The sequence below is a fragment of the Larus michahellis genome, chromosome 12 (genome assembly GCF_964199755.1).
Source record: "Larus michahellis chromosome 12, bLarMic1.1, whole genome shotgun sequence".
NCBI classification, from domain to species: Eukaryota; Metazoa; Chordata; class Aves; order Charadriiformes; family Laridae; genus Larus; species Larus michahellis.
In genome coordinates this window covers 10,873,125-10,893,297 of record NC_133907.1, presented here as the reverse complement: position 1 = coordinate 10,893,297, position 20,173 = coordinate 10,873,125, and the positions used below count along the sequence as shown (strand labels likewise).

At 51.9% G+C, this 20,173-nt stretch overlaps 2 protein-coding genes across 4 annotated transcripts in view; both read right to left on the bottom strand.

Moving 5' to 3' along the window:
* SLC13A3 (solute carrier family 13 member 3) overlaps positions 1 to 14,367 on the bottom strand; it is a 36,059-nt gene extending 21,692 nt beyond the window's left edge. Inside the window, exons 1-3 of one of the 3 annotated variants that reach the window (XM_074604785.1) lie at positions 14,169 to 14,367; positions 12,262 to 12,344; positions 7,692 to 7,853 (exon numbers count right to left, since the gene is read on the bottom strand). In XM_074604785.1, coding sequence (XP_074460886.1) covers positions 7,692 to 7,694 — 3 coding nt within the window. In that variant the 5' untranslated portion in view covers positions 7,695 to 7,853; positions 12,262 to 12,344; positions 14,169 to 14,367. Of the gene's footprint in view, positions 1 to 6,625; positions 6,755 to 7,691; positions 7,854 to 12,239; positions 12,345 to 14,168 lie in introns of those variants that run through there. The other 2 variants (XM_074604786.1, XM_074604784.1) reach the window with 2 other exon arrangements.
* Positions 14,368 to 14,406: 39 nt separating this feature from the next.
* Positions 14,407 to 16,016, bottom strand: TP53RK (TP53 regulating kinase). The gene is made up of 2 exons (XM_074604788.1): positions 15,591 to 16,016; positions 14,407 to 15,020 (listed from the first exon to the last, which is right to left on the bottom strand). The coding sequence occupies exons 1-2, from the start codon at positions 15,976 to 15,978 to the stop codon at positions 14,542 to 14,544; spliced, it is 867 nt and encodes a 288-aa protein (XP_074460889.1). The 5' UTR covers positions 15,979 to 16,016; the 3' UTR covers positions 14,407 to 14,541.
* Between the last annotated feature and the right edge of the window lie 4,157 nt (positions 16,017 to 20,173).

Genomic DNA, 20,173 nt, shown 5'->3' with positions numbered 1-20,173 from the left:
CCCTATGACCAGGCAAACGAGTGAACAGGCTACTCCAGGACCTCAATCCCAATACCAAGAGACATTTTGGCTGAAACTAGAGCTTTCCAAGCCCTTTTATCCCACTGCCATCACAAAGGAACATCCTATCTGCAATACTCAGAACTACTCAGTACAAAAAAAGTACCAGTTGCTTTTAGCATCTCACTCGCAAACTGTTGTCACGTTGCAGCTGTGACCACGCTACTGGCCATCTCTCTCTCACCTTCTGCTCGCCAACACGATGGATATGTGAATCTGATTTCTACCAACCCAGCTCCTGCAAATATGATGTAATCTGGACACAAACCAAGCCCTGTTTACCAGCCTCCCTGCCAGCAGAGTTGTTTTGCTCCCACTGAGTATTTACAGAGTGGCTAGAAAGGGGCCAGTGACACAAGGGCACAAGCTCGAAGAGCTGCAGGGAAGATATTTTGCTCTGGAGTTACGCTAAAAAGACATAAAGCTTATTAAACATTTCTATTTAAACTTCTTGAAGTATTTTGTAGTTGGCAGCAAAACAGAATCATTTTCTCTATTTTGGAAACCGGATAGCCGTAGCTCAGAGAAAGTGGGCAAATTGACCAAGATCGTGTAGGAAACTACTGACAAAAATGAAATGGGCATCTTAGAGAAAATCCTCCCTGGCTCAGAGGTCTGAGGCTCACACCTTCTCTTGGAGGCAGCAATAGATCCTGCATCTTCAAACATTTCATGGACTGTGAAAGTAAAACAGCACGGTGTGATGACTTGACACCCTGTGCAAGGATAACAGGGCTCCCCTTTTGAATCTCCATTTCAGCATCTGGGTTTGGGATTGTTTTTAAGATAGATCCACCATATTTGGTTAGAAAAAAATAAGCATTTTCAGTGACGGTGGACCCGCCATAAATTTAGTAAGCCGTTCCTATGATTAATTAACTTCTCCGTTAACATTACGTTGTGATAATCTGAATCTGCCAGCTTCAACTACCTGCACCTTCTTATCTGCTCTTCCTTTATCGCCCTTACCCAAACTCTGCTCATGATGGATATGCCTTCAAGGTAGTGATCAAGTTACTCCTTACCTTTTTATTCTTTGGAAGAATAAGGTTGAGCTCCCATAGCCTTTCATAACATGGCCTGTTCTCCAGTCCTTTACTCGTCCTGAGATGTCTCCAATTTGTCAAAGCCATTTCTCAGCTGTGGAAGCCAGACTGTAAGGGAGTTCTGGTGAAAGCCACAACCTCAGCAAACAGCAGCCTGGTAGATCCTCATTGCTCTTTCTCAACTTTCACATGTCCATACACACAAATATCACATTAACCCTCTTGGCTGTGGGTAGCCCGTCTGGTAGCCATGTTCAACTAATTAATATCGCCATCTTAAGTCCTTCTTTGGAATCTGCTTCCCAAGAGTGACTCCGGATCATCCTGACCTGCAGCCAATGGTCCCACTGATCTCCATCTACCCTGGGGTTTGTAGAAATGCACCTGCTTTATTGGTTCACAAAACTTCTCTCATATGGAAGTTGCCTAAACCTGTAGATTTTAAAGTAGCCAGGGCTGGATGCAAGTATTTTAACTTCCTTTAGTTACTGTCGTAATAAAAATATTTCATTATCAGACAACTCCCTATGATATAGGACTGTACTACAAGTGCTTTCCCGAGTACAGAACAAAAATGCTTCATTGAATGTGGCTATTTCTGCGTTGCCCATCTGGCGACAGAATACCATGGGTCAGATTCCTTTTGTGCCACACACTCGAAACACCGCTCATCACCCTCAACACCCTGCCCAGGGATTTCGTCCTCAATTCTTTCACATCCCTTTTAATGTTTTCAGTGGTTCTTTGCTTCCAATATGACTCTTGTCAACATCCCTTTTCCCCTAAGTATTGCTGCTTTCGCTTCCTCTGTGCCAGCCTGCTCTTTGCCCAGCCTCCCTTCTCTCCAGACTGAAGCTCACAGAGCACGTGGTAAAATGCAGTCGCCCGACTTCCAGTTATCACCCCTTTTTCCCCATTGAAGTTCTTCCTCTCATCTCTTTCAACTGACCATTGCTTCCGGTTTTGTGAAACCAGCCTTTCTAACTCACCAAGCACGTATGTAGCAGGGATGGACTTTGTGCGTGAAATGTACACTCGGGCTACAATCACTTATTTCACCCGCCAGGCTGCCCTCCTGAGTGCTGCCTCCTTGCCCGCCCGTGCTCTCCAGCCCAGGATCCAGCTCCCAGGACACCCCGCTCCCAGCCCACCACCCCGCTCGCCTACATTGGCATCACCCCCTTTCCCCACAAAGCCTTTGTTTGGAGACTATTCATGTTCTTCGCTTTCGAGCGCAAGCAATATCATTTTTCTTCTGGAAGTTCTCAAAGTCTCCTTGTTCTAATCAGGAGGACTCATTACATTCAAGTTAATTTTAAATTGCTCTATGGCCACTGAGGAAGTCAAGTCTGTTTTCTGAAGGCATGGGGCCCTATTTGCCTGCTCTGAGCTCCTTTTAGCAGATTTGGCTGCCTCAGCTGTTACCAAGCCAAGAGGCTGTAGACATTGAGTTCATTAGAAGCTGTTGGAACAAGCTCTTTGCACAGCTCATTAAAAGTGCCCCCCATGCCCTTTCCAGCAGAACAGTTCCTCCAGCCCCTCCTGCCCTGCCCGAGCTCTCTGCAATCATTCACAGCCCTCCGAGCAGGGGGGGTCGCAGGCACTTCCACTCGCGGGACAAATATTCAGCCACTTCAGCAGCAACGAGAGCGGGAGGTGACAGAGACCCTCGCGCAGAGAACTGGTTCCGGGGAAGCTGGTCCACACAAAGCATTTCCTTCTCCTGTTTCATGCGACGGACACAAGTCACTGCTCCCGCCCCAGTTTGGGGAGCACACCCTGAGGTCTCAGCAAACCCACCCACAACGCAGAAATTTCATTTTTCTATTTAGGAGAAAGGAGATTGCAGACAAAACCACTTAGGCAAGTCTCCCTCTCCACGACCACAACCTACAAAGGGCATCAAGTAAAAGCAAGGGCTATCAATGTAATGTCAGCGTCATGTCAGCCCTGTCACTGTCCCTCTGCGAAGTGACTCACACAGAGATCTGGAGAACGACCGCTGCAGGGTGACAGCTGATGAGAGCTTTAGCAGCAGCTTGCAGGTAGGGATGCTGGAGTTCAGCAGCAACAAGCAAGGCCAGACTTGATGGATGATTTTTCTCAAAGGATTTTGTCTCCAGGGAGATGTCACCCAGGCCCAGGTTTCACTAGAAAAATCCACTGCACCCAGACCACAGGGTGTCACTCAGAAGTACACGCTAATCCAAGAAGGCACATCCTATTTGTAGTTCTCTGTTATATCAACTTTAGGTCATGATTTCTTGGTCTCCAGATCCAAGTGAAAGACTACCCTTGAAGCCAAAGCTCAGGTGGCTCCTTATGGCTGCAGTCCCCTGCGACATTAAGATTGCTGCGCATCCCAGTGGGGAGAAGGTAAATGGTGACACGATGCGGGAACAGATTTTAGCATCCCCAGAGCAGAGGATCCTGTAAGACACCTTTTTACAAGGGAAATCTCATCCTGAGGTTAGCAAGGGCTGAGCCTCACTGCTTCTCATCTCCTGCCAGTTTCTGTAACACCCTGTGGGGCAGCAAACCGACCATCCCAGCAGGAACATGGGGTTCTCCAGCCCACCCAGCTCTGCCATGCTCCACATGCGCAAGTACTTGGTAGCATCAAGGTTGCTACAATGACTGCACCACACCAGGAGCTCTTCCTGCCCCAGCCTGCTTTCCATGGGTGCCCTGCCTGGGACAGCCTCCCAGTAACACCAGCAGCAGCCCAGTCAGTCGAATTCCTTCTGAGATGAAACTTGCTGAACACCTGCAGCCATTCTTGCAACCCGGCTGCCCAGGCTGGACTCGAGCCCCGCGTTAGGAGAAACCATCCGACCCAAGCGGTGCAGCTGAGTGCGCACATCTTCCGTCACACACCAGGACACCTTCCAAACTCCACCACCACCAGATCCCCCGCCTGCTGAGCCCTCGCCTGTCACCCCTCCCCGTGGTTGTTTTTTACTGTGGTTAAAAGCATAACCTGTTCCCTTCCCCTCCTGCAGCCCCCTGCGGCTCGGGCTGCGGAGCGCAGTCCAAGCAAGCTCCGGACGTCAGAACTTAATCCCCTGTTGATGCAACAGCAAGTTTCCTTTCTTGCTGAACAACTGAGGGACAACTTTGTGTTGAAACTGTAGATGAACCACTGACCCCTGAACATGAATGCATACGATTTCCTGTGGTAGCTCACAGCTACAGATTCACCCCTGTGCCAAACTGGGGAGAACTCGGTGAAGCTGTAGTTGGGCAGCTTGAAATGTTGCGCTGGGTATCAGTCCCGTGAGCATCAGAGTTTTGACAGTGACAAGTGCAGGTACCAGCCAGCCTCACTGCTACCAGCTGCAATGCATTTAGCGCCCACGGAAAATGAAGAACTAAGGCGAGCGGACCAGTCGGCTCCGCCAGGGCCTCTCCATCCCCACCCACAGCTGCCCCTCTGCTCCTTCACCCCCTCAGCTGCAAGCACTTCCACTCTCCCATCACCCGTTTTTCTTTAATAAGGCGGCATTGATCAGACCGGACTGTCCACAAGGTCCACCGTAAGGGTGGAGGGGTGTGAACAGCACCATGACACCAGCAGAGACTTGGTTTTCTTCTGTACATGTGGAGAAATCCCTTTCCTGAACACCCAAATCTTTACGCAGCCTCTGTAACACTATACACTTCTACCCAGTACACAGAGCATCTGGATCGAAGGCTTTCTTGCAGCCCCGTGCCAGATTAATCTGCGATTTATTCTCACAGTTAACCACGGCGCGGTTCGGGCACAAGCTTGTGCGGAGCATACAGTGCATCTCCTCACCCTCTAACTGTATCTCACGATTTTATACATGCTCAAGTCAAACAAGATACTATTAAATATAATTGAAGTCACTTGGTCGGCTACCGTAAATGAATGTACAAATATAATTATCTACTTATGAGTCTGCAAAGGAATTAAGTACCTGTTGTGCAACATGCTTTCTGCTCTTTGAGGCAGACATTTAGTATATTCCTATTAAGAACTCACGCAATAATGCAAAATAGAAAAAAGGGAGATAAAATCCAAAGAATTTTCTCTTTTAACACATGGTATCATTAAATAAAGCAATGGTCATTCTATTTTTTTTTTTATTTGCGAGATTTATTTTGCTATCTTGAATGTAAAGGTTTCACCTGACAAGCACTATACTGGCAGAATTAAATGCCACCTTCATGTCCTTACAGCTTCTGAATCATTCTATAATCACTAAGTACTGAACATCACTTCTTTTCTGATGTAAACAAAGTCATTCTCAAATGGATCTGAGTCAGAATGTAAGAGTGAAATCTTGTCCATACTGAAGTCAAAGGCACAAAATTTCCCAGTGACTTCCCGTGGACTTCCACCGCGGCTGGGACCTCCTGGTGCAAGGAGAGCTGCGTACATGGGACAGCTGCAAAATCCTCCAGCCTCCAAAGTTTTGCCACAGATTGCTTAACGTGCAGCCTAACACACATGCCAAAACCCAAACCTTACCAGGAGTCCAGTCTATTCCACATCTACAGGACACCACAAACGTCTCACTCACAAAGCCTTTTCAGATACAGCACCAAAGGTCCCCCCAAGAATTGCCCTCAGTGGTACCGGTGGCACTTGCGGCTCCCCTGCATTTCCCAGCCCCGCAGCATCCCTCTCTCCCTGCCCACACGGCCACTACCCATGCAATTCCCATAGGAAAGGGATAGGACAGCAACGCCAGGCAGCCTCAGAGCTCCGAGCACTTGCCTTCTACCCCAGCTCTACAAACACCTTGCTGGGTGATGCTGGCTGTGGACCAGCTCGGCCTCAGTTTCCCCAGATCCCCTTTGAGGACTACTGATAAAAACCACGATAAGGCAGGTAGGTATCAGCAAGAAGTACTAGTTAGTGCTACTTAGTTTGAGCCGATTCTGAACCATAGGTCCCTTACCCCTCCCCATGTCTATATAAGCAACATAAATACAGTCCACACTATCTGTCCCTTCTTCCCCCTAAAAGTTAAGGTCACCCCAGGATGTCCCCTCCATTTGCGCTCTAAGGTGGCCGCAGAAGTGTGAGGAGCTGTGGCAGACTGCAGGCTTCGGCGGTCCCCTCCCGACGTGGGGGAACCCTGGCAGGTAGCAGGGTGACCCTCATGAGGACCAAATACTGCTGGGGCTGAGGGACAGGGGAGCAGCAAGGTGGGACAGACCACCAAGGCGATGTCCCCTGTCCGTGTCCCCAGGGCCGTGCCCCACAGTTCACGCCCCCAGCCTGTAACGCCGATCCGTACCCTTGGTCCATGCCCGAGTCAGTGTGCCAGTTTGTGCTCCTGGTCCCAGCCGCTGTGTCCTGCTTGGTGTCCCCTCCTCTACGTCCCTGGTTGCAGCCCCCCCCCATCCGCATCCCGGCTCAGTGCTCCCCACTCGCTGTCCCCTGCTCCGTGTCCCCAGTCTGCAACCCTGGGTGGCAGCCCCAGCTGGCGGGGGGCTCCACGGCGGTGGCCTCCGCTCCGTGCCCCCCCCGCCCCGGTCGCGGGTACCTTGGGGGGCAGGCTGAGCAGCACGGGTACCAGCGCCAGCGGGGCGCACAGCAGCACCACGAACCGCCGGACGCTCCACACCTTCTTCACCAGCGCCCCCAGCGCCGCCATCCTCCTCCCTCCTCCTCCTCCTCCCCCGTCGCCGCTCCCCCCCTTTATCCCGCGGGAGCCGAGCGCCGCCGCCCCGCCCGCCGGGAGGGGCCCCGCTGTACCGCCCCGCCCCGCCATACCGCCCTTCGGCCCCCTATACCGCCCTGCTATACCCGCGTTCTGCCCGCTATACCTCCCCGCCACGCCGCCCTTCAGCCCCCTATACCACCCCGCTATACCCTCTGCCCTGCCATACCACCCTTCCACCCTCTATACCGCCCCGCTATACCCCCTCGCCATACCACCCTTCGGCCCCCTATACCGCCCTGCTATACCCCCCCGCCCCACCATACCGCCCTTCCGCCCCCTATACCGCCCTGCTATACCCCCCCGCCCCACCATACCGCCCTTCCGCCCCCTATACCGCCCTGCTATACCCCCCCGCCCCACCATACCGCCCTTCCGCCCCCTATACCGCCCTGCTATACCCCCCCGCCCCACCATACCGCCCTTCCGCCCCCTATACCGCCCTGCTATACCCCCCCGCCCCACCATACCGCCCTTCCGCCCCCTATACCGCCCTGCTATACCCCCCCGCCCCACCATACCGCCCTTCCGCCCCCTATACCGCCCTGCTATACCCCCCCGCCCCACCATACCGCCCTTCCGCCCCCTATACCGCCCTGCTATACCCCCCCGCCCCACCATACCGCCCTTCCGCCCCCTATACCGCCCTGCTATACCCCCCCGCCCCACCATACCGCCCTTCCGCCCCCTATACCGCCCTGCTATACCCCCCCGCCCCACCATACCGCCCTTCCGCCCCCTATACCGCCCTGCTATACCCCCCCGCCCCACCATACCGCCCTTCCGCCCCCTATACCGCCCTGCTATACCCCCCCGCCCCACCATACTGCCCTTCTGCCCCCTATACTGCCCCACAACCCCCAGATTGTGTCTAGCCCCCCCATCTCACCATTTTTCCCCAGCTTTTGCAGCCAGCGGGGTTCGGCAACAGAGACAATTCAAAAGTGGTTCAAAAACTCCGGTGGTACAAGAGCTCATTCGGTTTGACCATCTGGATGTTGCAGGCCATCAAATAGCACCTGGCTGTGCTAATAACGTGGGCACAATACTTCTAAATATAAAGAAATAGTACAAGTGACTGCTAGGAAAAAACACCCAAATATCTGGTTTAGTTATCAAATATTTCTGCTCCAGGGACAGAAACAGTACACAAATACACATCATGAAAAACTCAAAAACATGAGGAAAACAGGGAGCTGTGATTCTTTTGACAATTCAATTTAACCAGTGACTCAGAGGTTTGACAAGTTGTTTGCAGTGCCATGTGAAATGCTCCTTTTTTTTTTTTTTCATTAAAAATAAGGGAACACAACCAAACAAAAGGCCAGTGGCGCGGAGCGGGATAGAGCCATGGGAAATACCGGAAAAGCAGGAGACAAAGTCTTGGCTCGCACAAGTGTGAGCCCAAGAAGCAAGCGAGTAGCATGACTATACCCTGGCTGCCCTTAAAATAACCAGGCCAGACTCATGCAGTTAAGGATGCTTCAATCATGAGTCAAAAAGAAAACACAAAAGCTGCCCAGTTCTAACTCCGAGGGCAGATTTCCCTGCCAGCTCTGCCCTGCGTCAGGGACATCAGAAAGAAAATGGGCGAGTACATGGGGCAGGAGAGGATGCCCTGCCCTGGACCGAGGTAAATCTCCGCGAGCGCTGCAGAGGTTGCGGGTGTCCCTCTGACTGCGGGGAGCCCAAGTGAGAGGCAGACACCACAGGAAACCAAGCGGAGGCACCATCAAGTTGAGCAAGAGATCAAAGTCAAGGGAGCTGGATTTTCTCTCTGCTTTTTGCATCGCCTGGATTGTCGCCATTGGAGGCTAAGCGAAGCTGAGTAATGAGGGGGAAAAAGGGAAAGCAAAATAACCCCCTGACTTGGTACCTCACCAGCATCCTGAGTGCTTTAAAACATACTCAAAACATGGGTGAGTTGGCCCCATGCATGTGAAAGATGTATTAAAAAAAAAAATCATGTTCAGCAGAGAAACTCTTCCCTTTCCACAATTAATCATCTCTCTGGAGAATTGCTGCCTCCAGGCAGGTCACTCCGAGAGCATCGAAGAAGTTGGAGTCAAACGCACTGGATAAAAAAGCAGATCCCTCCGAGGGAAGCTCTCCCCGGCTTGTAAAAACCATGAATCACTGTCACGCAGGGAACAAGAAATCAGAGAGGAAGACTGTGGTGGTACCATCGGCACTAGAGACAGGACTGTACCCCTGTCTAAACAGACTCTGCTCCCGGTCGGGACCCACCTCTGTTCCCTCCCCTCTCCTTAACGGCATATATATTTAGTTGTGCACAAATAGTAACAAACCAGTTAATCCCCACACCCATCCCAGGCAGGGGCTAGAGGATGACAGCATCACCACTGCAGCTCTTTTCAAGTAGCGGAACGGACACAAAAGCTTTTGCCGGGCACTACCAGGGGCCGCTGGCAAAGCCAGGATCCGGCATCCGCCTGGCTCCTGGCCCCATGGCTGCCCAGCCCCGCTGGCAAGTGCGCCTTCTTTTGGGGCCCAGAAGAAAGCACAGAGCTGACTGAGGGAAAGCTATGGGGATTTATATCTTGCTTTTCTTTAACTGCTAAATTACGTGAATAAAAAGTCATCATGATAAAAAAAAAAAAATGAGTAGGGGACTCCTGTGCCACCTTGATGCCCCCACACTGGGCTATGGTAGCATAAGCTGCTTTATCACTTGGGTAGTGATGCATGACCGAGAGGATGGGAGGCTGGATGGCTAAGGACCTGAAAGCAAAATTCAGCCCATCAAAACAACCCAACTGCTTAAAACAGGTCCAGTTTACCCAATAGACCCATCAGACCGGGAGCACGTATATGAGTGTGTGCCACGTGCCGGACCAAAGGAGCTCTACAAAGCTTTTCCTCTCAAAATCAGCCTTCTAAGTTAAAAAAAGCTTCAAAAGAATAATAAGCCATCAATGCCACAGTCTGTTCTTTCTCTTACAAAGGTACAGACTTCTGCCAGTGCGGAGGGCGAGGGGAACAGGAGCACATTCCCCCTCCGAGACACGAGTCACGTCCCATCCCATCCCACCCGGCCCCTCTGGGCTCAGCGCTCAGCGCTCCCACCCCAAAGCATCGTGCGGGGGCTACATGCTGGTTCCCTCGGCCTTCCAGGACTTCAGCTGACAATTAAGGTTTAATTAATTAGTTTCCTTGTCTCTACCACCCCCATTTCCAGCGCCAGCAGCAGCTGCCCTCACTGTACCGCTCCCCATGCTCCCCAGCCATCACTGGGCTCAGACCCCTTCTCCGTTACTTTCAGAGTAAGTTTAGCTAAGCACAAAAGAAAGAGGTGCTGCGTAGTGCCCGAAGGGACCACTGTGGGACCCAGCTTGTGCTCGGGCCGGGGAGAGGATTTATTTATCTGTAGTGACCCTCACATAGTGAACTCTGGGTTACAAATGAGCTTTTATGCTTTTATTGCACTAATTTGGTTTCCTATCAGCAGCGATGGGAGGGGGGGGGTCGCAAAAGGTTATCAGTGTTTTGCATCTTGCAAAACTGGAAAATATCAATTTCCTGCAGACATCAAGGCCTAGACTAAAAAAGGTTCACTCAAAAAAAACCTACACGGTATAGCTTGTATGCACAGTTTTTACATATACACACAGTAACTGCCGGCACAGAGCAGCCACTGTCCAAAAGTCACGGTAACAGCACACCCAGGTTATGCAACTGCATTTTCATTCCTCTTTCTTGCCACGCTCCTATGTGTTTTCCTCCAGGTCTGTTTTTCCTCCTAGCGCTCCTATAGCACCAACTCACATCTACTTCCAAAAATCCCCATTAAATGCACCTGTGGCATCAGTGGGCAAAACAGAACTTGCTGTTATTACTGCAAGCTGAAGTCAGGCTGGGAACCCCGAGCTCGCAAGCTGGCTCCCCACTTCCACGCGGGAAATCACTGGCACTAGTCAGACTCCAAAATACACAAAAAGGCAACCCCGTCAATAACCACTGATTTCCTCTGAAATCCTGATGCTGCAAATTCTGCTGATGGCACTCTGGCACTCCTCTACTTCCTTTTATTCCTCTTTCCACACCTTATTTGCACACTCCTTGTGTTCGTGGCACTTCACGTTATACCCGGGTGTGTTGTAAGATCGGGCAGGTGCTGGGAAGCCCCTGAAAATGAAGTTGTTCCTGGCAGGCCTGGAGTTGGTCCCCTGAGACAATTCATTCTTAAAAGCAGGAAGATTCAAGCAGCAGAAAGACCCAGAGTGACCAACAGCACACAGTTATAAATATTTTCTGTCGAGAGAACATTTTTCCCAAGTATAAAGTTTTTTCCGGTGCTAGCGACGGTGGCAGAGAGACCCCCAGTGGCCGGGTGCAACGTGAGCCATCACCCTGCACACCCCCGGCACCCCTTGGAGCCCCCCGGGAGGGTCTGGGGGGGATGAAGGCCAACACAGCCTTTGGGGCCGGAGGGAACGGCCCCTCGGGGTCAGCCAGGGCAGGACATCACCGCTTGTCCCGGTGTCACACAGCGCTGTGTCCGTGCTCAGGGTGCGACTCGCGCTCTGAAGAGGGTGGCACTGAGCGCTGGGCTGCTTTGGCCGGCAGTGCAAATACAAAACAAGACAGAGAGTTGCTCCAAGTTAAAAAGAAGCTTGGGCTTCTAGCCAAAAAGACAATTTATCACTTTCCAAAGACAATTTTCTTTCAATTTCACTTAAAAGAGTAGTTCTTATTTTATCGGGTTTCCTTCAAAACTCAGTTGAGCTAAACTTGGTTGCAAAATGTTTTCAAGACTTTGTAAAAAGCCAGACCAAACTCTGAAAGAATATTGGTGGCTTGAAACTGCATTTGCAGTGGATAAACTATTCATCAAAAAAAAAAAAAACCCACCACAAAAAAAGAAGGAAAACAGGAGTCCTATTTTACTTATGAGAACGCATGCACACTGGAGTGTCACCGAACAATAAGCGGACAGATAAAGCCTGAGTATTAATAATGCAATGGCAAATTATATCAATAATAATAGTAATTTGGGTGTTGCTTATGACCATGCAGATGCACTGAAAGCTAACACAGCAGCAAGACAAGCTATCCGCAGTCCAGCCAGGACTGGAAATTCCACCTGCCTTGCAAACCAGCCAAGGAATCAGAGCTTTTCATCCAAGAAGCTGCTCCCACAGGCCCAACCAGCGACACAGCTGTGGCTGCAAGAAGATGCGGGTGGACGTTTTGCAGGTCCAGAGCGTCCCCTTCGCTGGACCGGCACCTGCTGTGATTTGTCCACCCTCAAACAGCAATAGCCCCACATTCACCACAGCAACCCATACAGACACATCGGGGTGATCAAGAGGGAATATCAACAAGCCGTCACACAGATGTGCAAGAAGTAACACTTATGTAACAAGGAGGAGTTTTATCATGCAGTGAAAAAGCAAAACATCTTGCTTTACATTACCAGTAATCTCAGTTTTCATTACCAGTTCATCTCCGAGCACCGCGCCAGCCACAAAAACTTGCAGTCGATCAGCTTTGTTTCTACTCTGCGGTCCCGCAGGGAGAGCTGCATTTTAATAAACATACTGACAGTTAGAAACAGGCTTCTTCAAAGGGCTTTACAAACATCACTCAGCCCCGGCATCACCAGGAGAGAGTCAAAGCGGTGTTTGTACAGGTGGGGGACGGCGGGCAGGGAGGTTTAGGCATGCTGCCTCCCCTCAGTGGGTCCGGGATTCAGGGCTCAGATCAAGCCTTAGTAGGGGACTCGTTAGCCCACATCCACCTGCTCCCACCGTGGCGGATGGAGCACCATGGGCCACCCAGAGCCACCTGGGGAGCACTGTTTTGAGTCATCATGCACGGCTTGGGCTGTTGCGTTTGCTCTCCAAGCAGGCAGGACAGCGTGCGGCATCTGCAGCAGCTTCTAAAAACCCACTGCACGGAAACACAGCTCCTTCTTCTTGCCCCCATGGCTGTGCCATGCCGGGGCAAGCACGGCTGGTGCACACAGGCAATGAAAACAGAACACACACCATGGCAGAGGGGGATCCAAAGCTGTGGCTGGGCACGCAAGCAATGAAAACAGAATATACACCACAGCAGAGAGCCGGGGGGAGGTGGTCCAAAGCTGTGGCTGGGCGGTGGAACCCAGGTCCCCACGCCGGGGCCGGGCACTCGCCCAGGCGGCTCCTGTGGCAAGAGGTGAATGCGCAGCGGGCACAGGCAGCCCGCCGCGCTAGGACACTTGCGCCGCCGCGAACCAACGACCTCTGTATTTCCGACCAGCGCCGCTACGGCGGCGCCACCGCATGGAGTAAGTGATTGCTTTCGGCAGCGCCTTGTCCTTCCCAGCGCCCGCCCCGCCCCCGCCCCTCCCCGTGTCCCCGGGATGCTGCCCTGCTGCTCTCCCCACCTCGAGCCCCCCAGCTGGGGCCCGGTCCCCAGCCAGCGCGCTACCGCTGGCCCCGTTCCCTCCTGACGCGTCCCTAGGCCGGGGTTTGCTCAGGCTGCTTTGCTTTAAGCAGGTAGGAAGAAGCCCCCCATCCCCATGTCCCCAGCCAGGCAGGGCTGTGCCCACCAGGACCCCCCCACCGCTTTTTGCTGCTGCTTTTACACCTCCGGAGGGCTGTGACCTGATGGAAGGGACACTGCCATTGAGGAACCACACACCCACATGGCTCGCTCCCTCTTTAGCGGAAGCATTTTCAGGTAGAGCACAAGTGACAGCGTAATGGAAGAGGATCTTCCGATCATCTTCCCGGAGGGGCAGAGGCTGCCCAACAGCAAATCGCCCTGGGAGAAGTTCACCGTTTCTTTCAAATCATTATCTAAAGTAAATGATAGAGCTCACACACTCACCCAGCACACTCACCCCATCCTCCTTACAACACAAAGGACCGATTACCTTCAAACCCACCTACTCTGGGGTTTATAAGTTTTTCCTCTGAGCCATCTTACATTGACACTATTAGATAGTAACCCAGAAAATCAAGTAACATAGAGAAAACGCTACCAAAAAAGCCAGTGCCTACCTCTGCCAACTGCCTACCTAGGCAGGCCACCTCAATACAAACAGCCCCTCTAACAAAGCTCCAAATAATGGCAATTTACAGCAGACTGCTCGCTTAAAGTGGAAGTTTCTCAGCAGAAAACTGTTTTTGATTAACAATTTTTATATTTGCTTAAGGAAAGACCATCAACTGAAAGTTAAAAAAGACAAAATTACTGCTGGAAGAAAATGAACCTGTCTTATGTTCAGCACTGTATTTCCGCGTTGCTTACCTCCCGGAACTCAGTTTTCAGGACATGTAGCATCATTTATAATGGTTTTAAACACTTTGTTGTAAAGTATTCTGAGAAAAATAACACATTTGTTTTTCTTAATTACCTTCTGTAGATGCTCTGGTATCCTCAGGTCTCTCGTACCTCACACAAATCCAGAGTCCACAGGCTGAGAAAGATTACTTGGTATGATTCTAACCACACAAAGAGGGCGAGCTGAATGACACTGTAAACTACTTTTTAGAAGAAATATTTAACATTTACAAAAGAGGTAACCCTTAGTTGTTTCTGTCTTATCAGTGCTCCCATCTCACAATTGCTTTGGTTACTTTATGACACTTAAACTCATTCAAACTTATTTATTTGTAGACACAGTTATCAAAATAGTCAACTCTGAAATAAAACCAACTAGAAGTATAAATAACCACATTTGCAGAAACTAAGTAGCAACATTTCTCCGTCCCTAAGCCTGCTCTCTTCTACCCAACCATGGATCTCTTCCTTCCCCTTAGTCGTACTTCATCCAGCCTTTTGATCACGGGACCAGATTTTTTAGATGTAGCTGCATAGGTCTTTAGCAGAGTTTTAAACATAGCTTCAGTATCTGGATGAGTACTGAGGAAAGCTTTCTCCAGAACATACAAATCAACTCCTTTATCCTCCGGAAGACCCGAAATAAAACTGAGTCCAAAGTCTATCAGTACCAAGTCCAGCTTCTCCGTGGGTGGTCGCAGAAGTATATTGGAAGTTGTAAGATCCCCGTGTATAAGATCTTCATCATGCATTCTCGCTAACAGCTCACCCATCTTCTCTGCTAAGATAAGGAGGCTACTGGTATCATTTCCACTCTGCTGTAGAGAATTAATATGATCTTGAACAGTAATTGAGTCTACAATATCTTCAAGGTATATGGAGTTGGTGACATAATCCACAAAGTAGACCACTGGAGCTGAAATCCCTATTTAAAAAAAAAAAAAAAAAAAACAGAACAAACGAAACACTAGTGGTTAATTTACAGGATTTTCCAACTTTAAGAACAAAACACAACCAATACAAGCCTTAGCCAGAAATGCCAATTGAGAACACCCCCGGCCACTGATAACCCACATGGAGGAATGCCCTTCGTCAACCTCTGGGTTCCAACCCACGCTCTGCTGGCCTCCAGCCTTAAATCCCACCGGCAGCTCGAGCTTGGCAGTAGGATCAGCCCCTCCTGGGGCTAGACTCCCTGGAAAAACACGCATAGGGCCTTTCTGGCCGAGGACAACTGCGGGTTTTTTTTTGGCGGGGGGGGCGGGACGGGACGGGACGACTACTCTGAAAAAGCAGAGCAGGTCGCCCCGGGATGAGAAGAAACCACCGGCATCCTTGTGGATGATGCAGGAAAGCCACCAAATGTCTATTATCTGCTCTGAGAGACGTGCAGACCGGGGGGCACGGAGGCACCCGGCCCCCAGGAGTGCCTCTCCTGTCAGGGTAGCCTCGCCTCACACCGCCGCGGCCCGGCCCCGCCGCTCCCGGGGCCCACCTGCCCGCCGGCACCGCAGCAGCGACCGCGCCTCCTGTGCCGTGCGCCGCCGGCTCAGCCGCTCCTCCAGCGCCGGGTGGCGGTACCGCTTCGGGATGCGCAGCTTGGCCACCGCCGCCCGCCCGAGGAAAAGGCCCCGGTAAACACAGGCCTCGGCGCCCTGCCGCACCAGCTGCAACCCCGGCAGCGGCGGCGGCGGCACCGCCTCGGCCACCACAGGACCCGCGGCCCCCGCCTCGGCCATCGCGGGCCCCGCGGCCCCCGCCTCGGCCATCGCAGGGCCTGCAGCCTCCGCCTCGGCCATCGCAGGCCCTGCCGCCATTGCCCCGACGCCGGCCCCGGCCATGCCAGAGCGCAGGCCAACCACCTCCGCCTCAGCCGCCGCCATTACAGGAGCCCGCCTCCACACAGCGCGTGCGCGGGGCGCCGCCGCCTCGGCAATCTCCGTCAGCCCTCGCCGCCGCCTCGGCAATCTCCGTCAGCCCTCGCCGGAAACGCCCGAACTCCCCTCGGCTCCGCCCCTCCCTCCCCCGCCTTACCGCTCCCCAGCGCCTCCTCTATAGCGCGCTCTGGCCCCCTCTTCCTTGCTGTTCCCGCGCCTGCTTCTGCCAAAACCCGTCTTTGTGCTTCCCCTCCGATAAGTCCTTGTACCCTCTGCCGTGCTGCGGGGTACTGAGTGCAGCGGAATGGTGGGACCCGTGCCTGAGCCTGCCCCAGCACCAGCCACGGCGGTTTCATGTGTTTCTGCCAGTGCAAGAGTGAGACCTGCAGCTGGGCCCCAGGCCTGCAAGCAAGGCACTGGATGGGCATCTTCACAAGGTGGCAAGTGGGGCCCTGTGGTCACCCCACAGTGCTCCCAGCACCACCTTGGAGCTGCCTGCCAGGCCATGACTCCTGGGACGGCACCCCTGGGGCATCACCACCAGGATGCTCCAACACTGGGACATCACCATGGGGACTCCACCACCAGGGCATCACCACCAGGGCACCATCACCACGACACCACCACCAGGATGCTCCAACACTGGGACATCACCATGGGGACTCCACCACCAGGGCATCACCACCAGGGCACCATCACCACGACACCACCACCAGGATGCACCACCACTGGGGCATCACCACCAGGACATCACCAGCAGGGCTCCACCACCAGGACACCACCACCAGGATGCTCCAATACTGTCTCCTGGGGCTTCGTGTGCCAAAAGCCTTCACTGGAGCCCATGCAGATCCACTGGAGCCGCCCAGTTGGTGGCTGGGGAGGAGAAGGGGTTTGCCCGTAGGCTGCAGGGGATCACCAGCCTGCAACAGGTCATGGTGTCACCCGGGTCCCCGTGCTGGGCAGCAGCAAAGTTCCTGCCCCTGATGCTGGCACAGGCTGCTTGCATGGTGACTTGGGTGTCTCCAGTTCCTCAAGCGGCCAAGCCCCACATCTCCGCGTTAGTTAAAGATGGACAAACCTCATCATCTTGTGAGCAGTACTCGGGTTTTCATGGCACACTGAAACCCACTGCTCTACCGGGTGATCTGCACATACTGCAATTTATGTTCCTCAGAAGATACACGGGGCTCAGCCCAGTCCCTGTAAATATGTTTTCAATTGTTGCCTTTGGAGGTGCCACAAGTCCATTTTGTCCTTGTTTTCTCATCCGCAACATTTGTTTCCTTTTCAGAACATTTATATTTTATTAACACATTCCATACAGCTTACTTGTCATTGCATGGTGGGATCACGCCTGGCAAATATTTATCTTGCTTCAGCAACAACTTTTAAACAACCTTCCTGAGTTTTCAATGATGCGGGTAATGTATCCCACAACTCTGCCCGCTCGTGGCGGTCTCCTTGGGCTGCCCTCGCCGCGGCAGGGCCAGCAGCTTGGCCAGGGAAAGAGATGCATTCCTGAGCTCCATGGCTGGCATTTGCAAATGCCACAAACAATCATAAAAAAGAAAAAGAGAGATTTTTCCCCATGTTGCGGGCAGATTTTATCTAAGCATCCATGCACAGCCCCCACAGACATACATATATAACCTATGAGCAAGTGCACACAGATGCCCTGGGTTCGTTATTCTGGTAAATACAATGGTTTTCTCTCATGCTGGCCAAAAACATCCTCCGGAGCTTTCAAAATACAAAAGAAAATATTTTTGCTTTATTTTTCCTATTATTTTATTTATTTAAATTTTATCTTCCCTGTGATTTCACTTATTCTTTTCTCTTTGAATGTAATAAACAGTTGACATAGCCCTTGGAAACCATCTAGAGCCATTTACAATATTTATGGTATCACCCAGTATTTTTATTGGAATATTGAATGACCCCAGAGAATTGCACTGAGGCCACAGACTCGCTGGTAAATTGTTTAATTATGTAGCTTTGTTCTCCTGGTGACAAGCGTTTATAAACTCTCCTTTTGCAAACAATGTAATTGAGTTAAAAATTGCAGCCCAGCAAACTAAGCTAATGGAAACCGAGGCAGATCCCAGGGGCTCCTCCCCGCTGTCCTGCCGATCCCTCGGCATCGGGCAGGCTGCAGCGCTGCAGGCGCCTCTCCCCTCACCCCCCAGCTTGTATAAGGATGGAGGCTGAGATCCTCAGAGCTGGACAGACTGGAAAAGGGCTGAATTCGGGCTACATCAGGTGGCTCCTCGCACCCAGCTGAGGCACTTGTTGGCTCTGAGGTTGTGTCCTCAACCTGCAAAGTGCGGGCACAGGGATAAACCCTCCTGTGTGTGAATTGTCGTTGCTGACTCCCATCGCAGCTCAGAATTATGGATCTTGGTCAGTTCTCCAGGCAAGAGGAGGCTACAGGCAGGGCGGGCTGCAGGGACGAGCCACCCCATAGAGGTCACAGGGGTGGGGGGGGTCACCTTGGGTTGCCGCAGGCTGCCACGCTGGAGGCATCCCTACAATGTGCAGGCAACAGGACCCGTGGGGCAACCACCAGTACTGACCAGCATTGCCAGTGAACCCGCCTAGGGTTAAGATACTGTAAAAGAAAACGCATGCAGCCTGGTACCAAAACGAGCACCCAGCAAATGCAGGTGCCTGGCGAGCTGGCGCCGTCCCAGCCAGCTGTAACACTGGGCTCTGCTCATGGGTTATAATTTTCACCAATAACTGAGTTGATCTTGATCAGTTTGGTCCCCAGAATCCCTTCCTAAGGGTCAACTGTAATTAGAGAAAATGTGCTGGAGTGTGTGATAAGCATTGCTGAACACCGCGTCTTCCTTTTTCCAGGATGGACTTCTCTCTCCTCTGGTATTTTTATTTTCATTTGTGATTTTTAAAGCCACTTTTAGCTGCTCCAGCCCTGAGGTAGCAAGTAACATTTTCAGTAATCCGGGCCGGGTTGTGATACCAAACGCAAAGGCTGCTGTTTCAAACACCAAGCCCTTCAGGAAGGACATTCCTGCGGCTCGGCCCCGGAGATGACAGCCCCAGACACAACGTGCTGTTGGGCTGGGAAGCAGGAACGTGCCCTTGCGCCCGGCAAGCCCAGCAGCCAAGAGCGAGATAAGGATCAGACGGGGAGATGGCACTGCCAAGACACACAGTCTCAAGACAAGGAGGAGGAGAAGGAAAGCATCACAGGAGGGAGCGAGGTTAGAAACGTGCCAGCAGGCATGACGCGTGAGCCAGTCCTGGTGGATCCAACCCTTCCAGACCTTCTCACACGGAGCTTAAGACTAAAGCAACCAACTTCAGCAGGCCCAGAACGCCCATTAACTACAAATGGCATGATAAGAAAGGTATACTTTAAAAATGGCAAAGGAAGATTGTTTTCCTGCAAAGGAAAAAAAAAAAAAAGAAAATGCAAAGGAAAATTATCCCTGCTGTGCACCATCACAGGTTTTCACGTTTTTTTTCAGAGGACCATAACTCCCAGCCACGTGCAGCATCAACATGGTGGTTGCAATTCTGTACATACTGATGTCATATTTTTGGCCGCCTTTTGTAAACATACCATAACATTCTGCCTATGCTCCCCCGGACCTCGCCTCCTTCCTGTCTCTGCTAATACTGTTTATTGCCCTGCCAGAGAACAGGCAGCCTCCAGCAAATGGCGAGGTGACAGATAAACAAATGCTGAGAGACCACGGAGAAAAATATCATTTCTTCCTTCTGACACTGGAATCATTTGAGAAGGAAGGAATTGCTCAGGCAAATTGCAGATCCTGTAGCCAAGAGTGGGTTTGCCCAGCAGCTGCTGAGGGCTGTAGGTCCCCGCCGGCTGTCTGCCTGGCATGGTGGGGAACCATGAGTGGGTGACATCTTCAGTTCGTAACACAACGCACCCAAAGTGTGTAGGCTTGAGCTCCAGGGAGAAGCTGCAGGAGCCAGAGATCACAGTCAAGATCACGCTGCATCCCCCATGTTGCCAAAACGTGGAACATATTCCTAGACACAGAGCTGTAGTCTTTGCTGCCCACCATGAACGGCCTCACATGCAGGGTCTTGGGAAAGAGAGGAAACTGCAGTCATTTCTCCCTCCGAGTATCATGAGAGCTGGTCCTGATGTCAGAGCTTTTAAACTACTTTAACATGAATTACTAACCCTATTGAAAAGCTCCTTCCA